The sequence below is a fragment of the Mastomys coucha genome, unplaced genomic scaffold (assembly GCF_008632895.1).
Source record: "Mastomys coucha isolate ucsf_1 unplaced genomic scaffold, UCSF_Mcou_1 pScaffold6, whole genome shotgun sequence".
Classification (NCBI taxonomy): domain Eukaryota; kingdom Metazoa; phylum Chordata; class Mammalia; order Rodentia; family Muridae; genus Mastomys; species Mastomys coucha.
In genome coordinates, this window is record NW_022196912.1 from 7,176,577 (window position 1) to 7,189,570 (window position 12,994).

The 12,994-nt window shown below is 49.1% G+C and overlaps 2 protein-coding genes across 2 annotated transcripts in view; one reads left to right on the top strand and one right to left on the bottom strand.

Annotated features, from left to right (window-relative positions):
* The window catches only part of Prkce (protein kinase C epsilon), a 506,175-nt gene extending 500,926 nt beyond the window's left edge, over window positions 1–5,249 (bottom strand). Inside the window, exon 1 of the mRNA XM_031357603.1 lies at window positions 4,589–5,249. Coding sequence (XP_031213463.1) covers window positions 4,589–4,936 — 348 coding nt within the window. The 5' untranslated portion in view covers window positions 4,937–5,249. The remainder of the gene's footprint in view (window positions 1–4,588) is intronic.
* An 889-nt stretch (window positions 5,250–6,138) lies between these two features.
* Srbd1 (S1 RNA binding domain 1) overlaps window positions 6,139–12,994 on the top strand; it is a 187,915-nt gene continuing 181,059 nt past the window's right edge. Inside the window, exon 1 of the mRNA XM_031357224.1 lies at window positions 6,139–7,074. The gene's annotated coding sequence lies outside the window, so the exon portion shown is untranslated. The remainder of the gene's footprint in view (window positions 7,075–12,994) is intronic.

The following is a 12,994-nucleotide window of genomic DNA, read 5'->3' on the forward strand; positions in this document are numbered from 1 at the left end:
CAAGGAAGAATTAGGTGGGGAAGGCTGGCCTTCAAACCCAAGCTGTCTGGCCCCAGCATGGACCATTAGCACTGCCATCGTGAGCTTCAGTAGTTGTCGATTTGGCAGGCCTGGGAAGAAGGGGCCTCCTCTCCATCAGATTGGCCTGTGACATATCTGTGGTGAATTTTCATGACTGCTAACTGAAACAGGAGGGCCCAGCTCACTGAGTGATGCCCCCTGGGCAGGTGATCCTGAGTTCTATGAGAAAGTCAGCTGAGCCTGAACTGGAGGAAGAAGCAAGGCTGTGACCAGTGTTCCTTATGGTCTCGGTTTCAGTTCCCACCCTGAGCTCCCACCTTGGCTTCCCTTGCGATGGGCTGGCTTATCACAGCAACAGAAAACAAATCAGGGCAGAAGCTCTGGAGAATGGCTTCTCAAAGGATGGTGACTTTCAGACATAACCACTACATTACAAATGCATCTGTGCTGGCTGTGGTGGAGCATACCTTTAACATCTACACTCTGGAGGCAGAGGCAAGCAGATCTCTAGAGTTCTCGGCCAGCCTGGTCTACAAAGTGAGTTCTAGGACAGCCAGGGCTACACAGAGAAACTCTGTCATGGAGAACCAAAATAAGCAAATTAAATGCATTATGCATAGTATATACATTACATACATCTGTGACAAGATAAATCAAGGAAGTGGCACCAACCAAAGATGTCTTCCAACATAGATAGTATAGCTGTTGTCTTCCAAGATAGTTTTGCTGGCTAGCCAAACCAGTGTAAACAGATTTTAGTGAGGAGATGTTCTCAAAGAATGAAGTGGAGGACCAAGGAGATGGTTCAGCGGGTAAAGGTGCCTCCTGCTGCTAAACTGACTCTAAATTTGACCCCTGGAACCTGGAGTGGAAGGGAAAAACAACCCCTGCAAGTTGTCCTCGGATCTCTGGACATATATCCGTAAACACATGCACACATGCAGAAGAGTGCACATAAGTGTGCATGCTAAGTAAATAAAAATAAATAAGTAAAGAAAAGGTAATGCGGGCATCAGTAAAGAGATACATGGTAACACCAACCTTGAGCCTCACAGAATCCAGAGCCTCCGGATGGTTCCAATTCCTGTCCTGGCTACAATTCCCAAAGCAAGGTTAATGGGCTCCAAATCCAAAGGACAGACCACTAAAACTGCAGATTCCTCTTAATTATCCCAAACCACGGAATCCACAGCTCTGAGGGGGCGGGGCGGAGAGGCCACCAGCCTACAGTCCCAGCACCTTCCCACAGTGATGCTGATGCACACCCAAGTCAGGAGCACTTCATCCGGTTTCTCAAAAGCCGAACTGAAATCCTTCCTTCTGTTTGCCTCGAGCTTTGCCTTCCACTGTCAGCCTGGGCTTTGCACACTCTAAAATGCACCTCAGTCTTCTGACTTTTCTTCTGCTCTAGAGTTCCAGGGTTCAGCCCCACATCCCTAATGATGCTAAATGGCACCAGGACGAGCTTCCTTTCTTTATATTTTACATCCATATTTAGTTGAATGTGAACAAAGAAAAACTAAACCACCAAATCCAAATCTAAGATTCTATAAAGAAAAGTGAGGCTTGAGAAAAGAACAGTAAAGAGTAAAAGAATCTGCTTTTTGTTTGTTTTGTTCCTACTATTAAATTATAGTTCAGGTAGTACTCAAATGAAAAGTCTTAAGTTGGGGAAACTTTGTTCAGCCTTACCCTCAGCTCAGCCATGCCTCTCCATTCTACAGCTCTGAACACAGGCATTCTGTGCACCTCTCTCCAGGGCAGTCCAAGCCTGGCATTCTGTGTCCTCTGGCAGACAGCTCTGAACATGACCTCCACTTTTACACTCATGTGCAGGCCTTTTCCCAGCACCTTCCTGGATTCTCCCAGCTCTCCTACAACACCTTGGTTTTAAACTTCTGATCTACTTAGAGTACCACTTGTTTGGAACTAAATTACCACTTAAGTGTCATGTGTGTGCGTGTGTGTGTGTTTGCACGTGTATGTATGTACATGTATAAATTTATACATGTATATATGTATATACATATATGTAAACAAATATTAATATATGTGTATATACATATGTGCATATGAATAGATATGCTACTGTCCTTTCTCTAGAGAGATGCAAGCCCCTTTAGAGTAACCTGTCACCTCTTTTTATCCCTGGGTTAATTAAAATGATAAGCTTGGTAGAATTTGACCACATAAGGGGAACTCAGCAGTCAGATGAGTTCAGAGCCAGCTGAAGTATTCCACAGTAAAGACTGGGTAGCTGCTTTGTACTCTCCATATTCCCTCACTTCAGGTTGGGCTTCAGAGCCATACCTATAAAATGGTATGCCTCTTCATTTCTTCCAAGAAGAGAGCACAAGGGTTTGAGCCCAAGAAATTCTACCTACAGCTATGACGCTGCGCGTGCACTTGGGTGACAGGCATGGGGAAGGTGACCCTTCTGTGACTTGTCTCCATCTCCAGCTGTGTGGCTGGGGTCCCCGTATTCATTTCTGAGAACAGCCACAGCTTCCCTCAGCCAGAACCAGCCCCACCATTTGAGTCATCCTTTGGGCTTCTCTCAGTCTTGTTTTTAATCTGTCCAATGCCTGTCATATCCAATTCACACTTGCTATAAGGCAGAAGAGACAATGATTTTGAAAGCACTTTACGTTATCACACACAATAAAAATGTCAGGGCCACAGCATATGAATCTGCAACGCTAATAAATAGCTTGGGAGACCAGACAGACTGTTCCCCACTGGGCAAACAGTGAGCCCTAGGAGGTGAGGGCTCAACCTCCAACCCACCTGTGAGCCTGCCATGCGACCTTGGGTACCCACTTAGCTTCTCTGGAACTCAATGTCCTTGTCTGGAAATGTTGCCTGTGCACTAGAAGATCTGGGCTAGAGCCAAATCCAGCATAAATGTAAGAACCTTGGAAAATGGCTATCAAGCAATGAGCTCTGACTGAACACTTCCTTAGAAGAGCTTAGGGGAGAGAGTAGCATCCTGTTCTACTCTGAGTTTGGAGGAGCCCCCAGTTCAGTATTGCCAGAGAAACTCAGATACATCTTTCCAACTGGTGCATGGCTATGAAAACCCTGGGCCTCTGCTCATCTTCTCTGCTCTCTGCCCATTACTTATTCCCTCTTAGACCCTCTTGCAACAGGCCCTACCTTCCTGATACTCTAGTCAAAATTGCCTTCCCCTTTTTATACAAAAACACAGATGTTTAGCACTGAAGTCTGTTTGTGAAGTTGGTTAAGCCTCGATGCCCCTTTGAGCATCGTGGTGAACATCAGTGAAAGGAGAGTGGGAGGCCGAGGTCAGGATCCTAAAGTTTGCCTGCTGTCTAACGTGGAAGCCACAGATCTCCCAGAGCTGAGCTGTGGCTTACAAGGGTTGCCCTAAAAGCCTATTTAGTAACCACGGTTTCCAGATGGCTCTACCACATCCAGGATCGTAAAAAGAGCAGGTCCCACTTCCCCTTAAAAACTCCATGTCCTTGAAAAATATATTTAAAAATCTGAGGTGAAGTGATATGCCAAGGGCACGTGCACTCTGACCCTGCGATATTCATGAAGTTATCTGCTGTCAGCAGATGTGATTCTCCCACAACTCTTCATGAGGCAGCACAGCCAGCTCTCTGTGAAGATCAACGAATCTAGAAAATATATTCATCTACAGCAACACTTGCTTCAGATAGAAACATGTAACAAAACTGAAGATAGAGATATTCACTTCCTAATGTAATGCTGTTCCTACAAGAAGAGAGAGGGCAGGGGTGTTTTCTCTGACTGTCCAAGTGCCAAGGTTGAGTTCATTTGGTTTAAGGTATATTGGCAAGGCCTACTTCAAAGTCCCTCATATATAACAGCAGAATCAGTTAACAGCTCAATTTCAGAAATAGTATTTCATCCTACAATATCTTAACAATCAAAGCTTGGAAGCATATAATCTTCAGAGTCAAAGTCCTGACTTCCTATCACCACAAACCCTTTGAAAATACAGCATTCTAAACAGATGGGCAAAGCAAGCTGGAGTTGTTTGTGGGACTCTATAGAGGGGACACCTGGGGATGAGCACCTTCTGGTATGTCAGCAAATGAGCTAAACAGTGATTTAGGAAGAGGAGGCTTCCTGCCAGAACGATTTATAAAACTACTCACCAGGCTATCCAGGATAAAGCCAGGAGGCACAAAAACCCTCCAGTGTGAGCTCCACGTGTGTCTCCAAGGACAGAGAGACCCACCCACACACAGTCACTCAGCCAGCCCACCACGCATTTGCAGATTCCCTCCACCAACCTATGCACCTGCATTCCCGGATCTCTCCCAACTTGCAAGCCCTCTGTACTGCCCACTGTTGAGTAGGGCACAGAGGGAACAAGGGATAATGCCCATCTGTCAAATCTCATCTTTCTTATCCTACTGTGTATGGCTCTCCACCTACGAAATAAAACGTTCCTCTTCAAGAAAATTGAGACATATATGCACACACAGACAGCTCAGAGCCCCAGGACCAATGTTTAGGCAGCAAGTCTTTCCCTGGGACCCCGGACTCCCGGACGTGGAGGGGCTCGACTCACCCAGTCCTCGAAGTGACGGCTCCCATTCTGCAGCAGCTCCTCGAACTGGATGGTGCAGTTGGCCACGAAGTCGTCGTAGCCGATAGGAGCATCGTGAAAGACAGCCAGCTCGATCTTGCGCCCATTGCACACATCAGTGACGAACTCATCGTGCCAGGCCGGACTGTTGGTCTTCTGCTTGGTGGCTGTTTGGCCGATGCGCGAATCGTCCACATTAAGGGCAATGTAGGGGTCCAGAAGGAACGTCTGTGGCCGGGGTCCCACCGCATGGCGCAGCGACCAGGCTGTGGGCTTCAAGCTCACGGCCTCGCAGATTTTGATCTTAAGAAGGCCATTGAACACTACCATGGTCGGGGCGGGGGTCACTCCGTCCGCCCCGAGGGCAGGATTGAAGAGCAGGAGCAGGCGCGCCGGGAGCCTGGGGGACTCCTGGGTCCCCTCTAGCCCCACCCCACTCACTCGCTACACCTTGTGGCGCTGCGTCCTGGCGCCGGCGATTCTCAGTGAGTGCATGTATTTCCTCGCCGGATTCGTAACGGAAAACAGGGAGGGGGGAGAGCTGGAGACGTCCGTTTTTGGAGCAAGTCTCTCCCCACCACCACCGGCGACACCTCCACCGGAGGAGAAGAGATGTCGCCTCCGCTGCAAGCCGCGGGGGCTGCCTCGCCTCCTCGCTTGTTCTTCGGGTCCGTGCGCGGAGAAGCAGGCGCCGCGACCGGCGCTCACCTACCTTTCCGAAACATAATCCCCGGGCAATTTCGACTCCCGGAGGGGGAGGGGGCGGCGGGACGGGGCGGGGACGAGAACCGGGGGCACAGATTTCAACCCGGATCCTCTTCGCCCACCCAGCGCCTGCCTCGGACTGCGCGGGGCGGAGGGTGGACTGAGGGATGTGCAGTCTATCCGGAGGGATGCATGTCGAGAGGAAATGGTCCTCCCCGGAGCCAAATTTTTTAAAAATCCACAAGCCGCACGGCCAGCCCCGCCGTCACCTCCCGGGCCAAGCAGAGCCCCGCCGCAGCCGGCGATCGCGAGGCGCCGGGTGCCCGGGATCTCACATCCGCGCGGGCTTGGGAGGTAGAGGTAGCCGCCACTCGGGTTCGGGGCGCAGGCCGGCACCCGGCGGTGCGCAGCGGGGCGGCCGGGCAGGGACTGCGACTCGGCGCGGCCCCTCCTCCCGCCCGCCGGCGCCCGCCCGCCCGCCCGCCGCGCTCCCCGCGTCCGCGCTCTCGGCTGCCGCCGGCTCGCCGCCCGCCAGAGAGCTCAGCCCGCGATCTGCCTCCCTCGATCGCTGTGCGAGCGATTCTCCCTCCCTCTAATGCAGGAAATGCGCAAAAGACGTCAGTGTGTGTGTGTGTGTGTGTGTGTGTGTGTGTGTGTGTGTGTGTGTGTGTGTGCACGCGCGCGCGCGCGCGACACTGTTTGGGGAAATAGAAAGTTTTGCCGGTTGGGGGAGCAATACGGGAAAAGTGAGCCGAGCAGAAAACAGCAGCGAGCGGGCCGGCTCGGTCCGTTGGCCGCGGCGCGCGGGGGAGCAGAGGGAGGACTCCGCGCGGGACCCAGGAGTGTGGCGGCGCGGAGGTGCGGGAGCGACTGTCGCAGACCGAGTCTGTGCTCCACAAATCTGGCCCGGGAGAGCTGGGTCTGGACCCGGAGAGCAGCGGGCCGCGCTTCTCTCTCGCACTCTGCGGCCAACACTATCGTTTAGAGCTGGGGCTGGAGGAATGGAGGGGGTCGCAACGTCCAAGAAGACTAAGCACCTTCCCCCACTCTGCCTGGACCGCGGCGGTCAGCAGCCGCCCGCGGAGAGCTGGCCTGTTTGTCCCTCTGCCCTGGGATTCTACTGTGCCTCGATGGGGGAGGGGAGACCCGGACTGCTGAGCCCTCCTGCCGGGTGTGAGTTTTGAAACCCTCTTTTTTGCCCCTTGGGGAGACTCTCCCCTCTGGGGATTTGTTTCGGACCTGCTCAGGTTGCAAGAACTTGTTGACAAGTGGAAGACCGGTAGAACCCGGGCCCGGCCTGGTTCGAATGTCTGTTTATTTCTCACAGTGACTCCTCCTACTTATGCGGGACCTCGTGTGTGCCCCTTAAGGGGACAAGGCTCGATCTGCGCGCTGACAACTGGAGTTCGGGCTGCTGGAAAGCCGGGTGCGCCCTCCTGGGGGCCAGTGGCTGTATCCATGCTAATTTCCTCGGTAACCTTTAAACTCCCTGGAAGAGGCCGCGACGGCGGCTGGTCACGTGAGGCGAGCCCTGGGCTGCTGGGGAAGAATTTCCTCCGCCGGGGACCGGGACAGGGAAGGCGGGCGGCAGGGCTGGCTCTGCGCCCAGGGGACTAGGAACCTGGGAGGGCCGAGCTGAGCACGCCAGGCCTGGGGCGCCGCGCAGCGGGAACTTCCAGCCTGCGCCCGGGAAGGGGCTGGTCCCGCAGCTCCTCGCTGTGTGAGTGGAAAAAGAAAACCTCCGCCCTCACCCGAGTGCCAAGGCAAGTCCGGCTGTTCCTAGGGATGGTGAAAAGGCTGAATGTTTATCTGGCGACTCTGATAAGTGTAGATCAAAATGTACAAACGCATTCCGTTCACTTTTTCCTCTGTGGAAAAGGGTTATCATTTCTTGTAGTTTAAAGATGAGGAGGCAGCCTCCAGGAATGACATATTAAGCACAGTACACAGCCCCCACCCCAAAAAAAGAATTCAGGGGTTTGATTTCAGGCAGATCTCTCAAAGTTTAAGTGTGCGGTCACGCCCCCTCCCTGTAGCTTACTAATATTCCTGAGAGCCAGTCCTGTGGCGTGGGATAACTGAGTATACGGATGCTGAGAAAAAATGCACCTTTGGCAATGCTTATGGTCTTAAGATCATTGGCAATACCGGGTGGTGGTGGCGCCACGCCTTTAATCCCAGCACTTGGGAGGCAGAGGCAGGCGGACTTCTGAGTTAGAGGCCAGCCTGGTCTACAGAGTGAGTTCCAGGACAGCCAGGAATATACAGAGAAACCCTGTCTCGAAAAACATAACAAAAAAAAAGTTATCCCTTAAAAAATAATTTTAAAACTTCCTTTAAGGACATGCAGTAAAAGGTAATGACAAACGAAACTTTCTCAACAGACTATGTGTTTAGGAAGCAGGCCCAGTGCTAAGTTTAAAGAATGCCAAAAATTCAGTAAACAAAATGGTATTTAAGTCATATTTTTAAAAATAAAAGGTAATATTAATTTCCAGGATGAACAGAACATGCCAATTTTAGATCATTTTATATAGTTCACAAAGTACAATTCTTTTTACTCGGTTTATTGTTCCCCATTAAGCTTTATACATAAATGGAATGCTTCATTTGCCCTGCCCTGGCCTGGCCCTGCTGGGCAGTCCAGCCATTCAAGGATTTCTTGAAGTTAGAGATCAGAACTTAACTAGTTGGTGTTTCCTGATATCTCTCTAATTTTGTCTAATGGGCCCTATCTGATGTGCAAATAGAGTTGGAATCGAAAAATGATAGACAGCTGGGCTGTGGTGGTGCACACCTTTAATCCCAGCACTAGGGAGGCAGAGGCAGGCAGATTTCTGAGTTCGAGGCCAGCCTGGTCTACAGAGTGAGTTCCAGGACAGCCAAGGCTACACAGAGAAACCCTGTCTGGAAAAAAATCAAAAAGGGAAAGAAAAAAAGAAAAAGAAAAATGATAGACATAGATCCCCTCCTTTTGGCACACTAAACAAGAAATAAATTTAAAATTAAACACTGTATTTGAACTTTTGAGTTAGTTTATCCCCCCTCCCTCTCCTCCCACACCCTGAAAACATATTAAAGACTTAAAATATAAGAGTCTGTTGCCATCTCTGTGGCTACCTTAAAACAGAGAAGCCACAAGCTCCCAAAATTGTCACTGGGCATCCTGGTTAAGGAGAAATAGAAAAGGGGAAAGGTGGGGGGAGGGAGAGAGAGAAAGCTGGCACCTGCCTCTTAAGAGACTGTCCAGGTACACAACCAGACAGCCATTCTCCAGGGTGAGTCTACATTCAATTACAGGTCTTTTGCATTGGGAATACAAAACACTTGGCAAAATAAAATGCCAGTATTGTATTGGATGACTGTTTATATTAAAAGAGAGAAGTCACTACATCTTTGTTCCTAAATAAATCTCTCACCTTCCCACTCTCTAACTTAGCCACATGAAAACTCCCCAGGGACACCATGAATATGTGTGACACCAGCTTGTCAAAATTCCTGACACACGTACTCACAAACATGGGCGCGTGCGCACACACCCTGATTTCAAGACAAGGTCTCCCTATGTAGTTCTGGCTGTCCTGGAACTCACTATGTAGACCAGTCTGGCCTTGTACTTACAGAGATCTACTTGTCTCTACCTCCCAGGTGCTGGGATTCAAAGGCATGAGTATCTATGCTTGATATAAGGGAGCACTCTTAAATTTACCTGGAGGAGAAGTGGGTCTAAAATAACCTGCTTCAGACTCCAGGTGAAAAGGAAAACAGGCCCTTGCCAGCTAGGGCTTAGAATATAAACTTCTGATCATAATTACTGCCTCCTTGGTCCTCTTGGCCCATGTATACAATGTAAAGGACAAGAAGGCAACTATGTATACATTGAGTTAAATGCCCTTTGGATTGTAACAATAGTCTAGTTATTTCATAATCCTTGAGAAAGGGCAGAGGAGAGGAAGAACAAAAATGATTTAAGAATGCACAAAGATGATCAAGCTGGGGCGCATGCAGAAAGGGCTAATGGTCCAGTGCCATATGGCTTCCCAGGGCAGTACAACCCATGTTGCAACATTTCCTGGAATAGGAGCAGCATCCCTTGCCTGGGGGAGCTTAGGGAAGCATCACTACAAGGCCTTTTGAGTCAGAACCTTCAGCAGTAGAATGGGAAAGACATGGGAGGCAAAGAGAACAGACCATGACACATGGGAGGAGCCATTCAGCCTGGCTTATGCAGGTGGGAACAGGAGAGGAGGTGGGCAGGAACCTAATAGTTAAAGACACCTTGGCCATGCAGATGTGTTTGAACTGCTTCCTGTAGAGACACTGAACATTCTGGCTTGAGAAGTAGTTTCTAGAATTAATTCTTTTTCAAACAGCTTGTGGTCAGGGGTATATAACTCAGTGTAACCCAGTGAGAAGGCTGGGGAGAGTAGCAAGTGAATGTTTTCTCTTCTGTAACTTCTCATCTGACTCACCTCCAAATGGGGCAGAGGGATGCACTGCCAGAGGGATGCACTGCTGGAGACCATTTGCCCTCTGTCCAAGAATGAGACCTTCTGTGGACGAGGTTTAGGTCTGCTAACAACAGCTAGGACAGAGGGGCCTGAACCTTAGAGGGGTGTGTTAATGTCTGTCCCCACCCACTGCTGTGCCAGTTGTTGCCATTTATAGACACTTAATGGGCCTTGAAAAGGTCACCCTGGTCAGGGTCTGTCATGCATCCCTCACAGGCTCTGCTGAAAAGACACATGCATGTTGGTGGGAGCTCTGCTCCAGGGAGCATCACTCTTGCTCCTGTGTCCAAGCTCACTGTGACCTAGACACAGGACAAGGACTGGCTGGAGGGTCTTCTGCAGGCAATTGATTAGTGCTGGGGAAGAACTAAGTCTCTGCTGCTCACTAGTCGGTAGCTAGAACCAGTATGTGACCCCTCTCACTGACTCCGAGGGGGCTGGGAGGTTCTACCATCTGCACAGGCAATGCCCTGGAGTAGTGACTGGGTTGCTCTCAGACAGTTGGTCCAGAACAGAGTGTCTGTACCCACCTTGGTGGGCAAGTAGCCTAGCTGATAAGTGTCCTAAAGGACAGCAATGACCACAGAAAGTTTGGCACTGTTTGGTCCCCAGTGGACATAGAGAAACCAAGGGTGACATGGAGAATCCCTCCTCCTACTAGAACCAATGCCCCGACTCCATGCTCCCTCACTCTTTCCTTCATATGGCATTCTACAGAGCACAAAGACCCTCAGTGCCACACTGGAATCAAGAGCAAACTCGGGAGATAACCACACAGCACAGAACTGAGAACCCTTGTGCGGGTCTCAGCAAGAGTGTGACAGAGCACTTTGCTGGCTTTATTGTTATTAAATGAGGCATCCGACACATAGAAAAGTTGACTGACTTGTCAAAAAGGAAAGAAAAAAGGCTAATCAGAGTTGGAGTCCCAAATCTTAAACCTTCTTGTTAAATTCGCTGCAAAAATAAATAAATAAATAAATAAAAAACATTGTCATGCTGGAACAATATAACACCTTTAATGATGGCAATGTGAATTATATTTAGTTCCTTAGTAGTGATATTTCTGCATATCCAAGATCTGGACTTGTCTTAATTTATTCTAAATTAAACCAACCTTATACCAGTATGATATAACCTTTTTAATAAAATGTGCAACATATTATAATAATGATATACTTACTTCCAAAGGAACAATGGTAATAATGGTATTGATGGAGTTCTTTGCTGTTTTGGTCATTAAAAGGCTTAAACAAAATCTCCCCCTCTCTCTCTCCTTCTCCCTCTCCCTCTCCTCCCCCACCTCGTGTGTGTGTGTGTGTGTGTGTGTGTGTGTGTGTGTGTGTGTGTGTGTTTCAAGGCAGGATATCACTGTGCTGGACCTGGCACTCGCTGTGTACACCAGACTAGTCTGGACCTCACAGAGATTCTCCAAATTCTGAGCCTTGAACACTGCGAGCAAAGGCATGCACCACCATGCCTGGCCTAACCTCTGGATTGGTGCATCTTGACACCTATTACTTTTCGCTACATCAGTGTCACATCTGGCTTTTGACACCCGTACAGATGCTTCCACTGGCTGCCATGCACACTTTGGACATTTAGCGGACCCAGTGCTAGTTTCTTACCTGCCTTTTCAGGATCAACAAGGGTTCAAGGGCAGGGAATATTGGTGTTTATCACTGATAAGAATCAGGCCCTATAAAACATATTACCAGAACTTGTTAAGCCCATCCGTTCTGCTGAGGCGGCAGCTGCGCTCTTGGTAGAACTTTCCTTGGTAAAGGCCCTGGTCCTCGATGGACAGAGCATCACTGTCCTTTTTTTGTGAAGCTCTAGCCCCTTTCCAGAACTCTCTGTCACCTTCTTCCTCATACCTCCTTCTACGTGATATAGTTATTTGACACCTGCCTTAATCTCCCCCCAACACACACAAGTTTCGCTCAAGTGTGACTCTTTTGGAACTCCCGGGTATCTTGGGCATACTGTAGTAGTTAAATGACTCTTGGGAGACAATGATTCTGGTATGGTTCTTTAAGTTGGATAACAAGAATCAAACAAAAGGACTTTTTTTTGGATAACTTTAGCTCTAGAAACATTTAAAAGAAAAGGGGTGTTCTAAATCTTGTAAGTTCTCCATTGTTTGTCCAAATGAGTGACTGAGTCAGTAGATTAGGGGAAACCTGGTCAGCACCTTCATACCATGCCCGGCTCCGCGAGCCCATGGCGCCCTCTGGTGGACGCTGGCACAGGCGCTACCGGTATCCAATGGTTTCGGGCGTGAGGTGAGCTAGTGAAAACCACCCCTCACTTGCCCAGATTTGCTCTGGCGTTTCTCTAGTTGCTCCCCAGTTCACCACAGTCCATGCCAGTGCTGAACTGACTGGGGAATAGAGTCTAAAGAGGGTTCCAGAGGCTCTGTTATCTTTTGACGAGCATCTGTAAAGTGTCTCAGGACAGGGGCCAGCAGGGTAGACAAGGGAAAGGTTTCTGCTTATCTCTGAAGGAGTTTTTAGAAGAGGCAGCTAAGCCAGGAGCTTAGAAAGGATGAGGGTGCTATAAGCCATTGTCCTACAAGAATTCTGAAGCCTGATGCTCACCCAACACATCTGATGCAAGAATGCAGCACCCCCCCACACACACACACACATACACAGATCAGCGGTACAAAGGATTGATATAGAGACAACACATGGTTTGACATGAAGGGCCAGAGAGTAACATGGTAGGTGGGGGTTTCATCTTTCTACCTCAATTAAAGCTCTGTGACTTACTCACTCTCTGGAAGCTTTCCTTTCCCTTATCTGGACATAATCCTGTATAGACTGTTGTGTTACACATAAATAGGCTGTTATGTCTATTGAAGTGTCCTGCCTATGGTATAGACATATATACCATAGACATATATTCCATGGGTATACACACACACACACACACACACACACACACACACACGCCCATGATATAGACATAATAGCAAGCTATAGAGATAGGTCAAAGGGAAATCATTGTGCATGGAGCCACTCGCTCATCCACATGCCCATCACAAGTGAGAGACAATTGCAAGATGCTGCTACCAGGCATATGTGTGTGTGTGTGTGTGTGTGTGTGTGTGTGTATACATATGTGTGTAATTGGATATGAACAATCATGGCCATCTTTTAGCCAAATA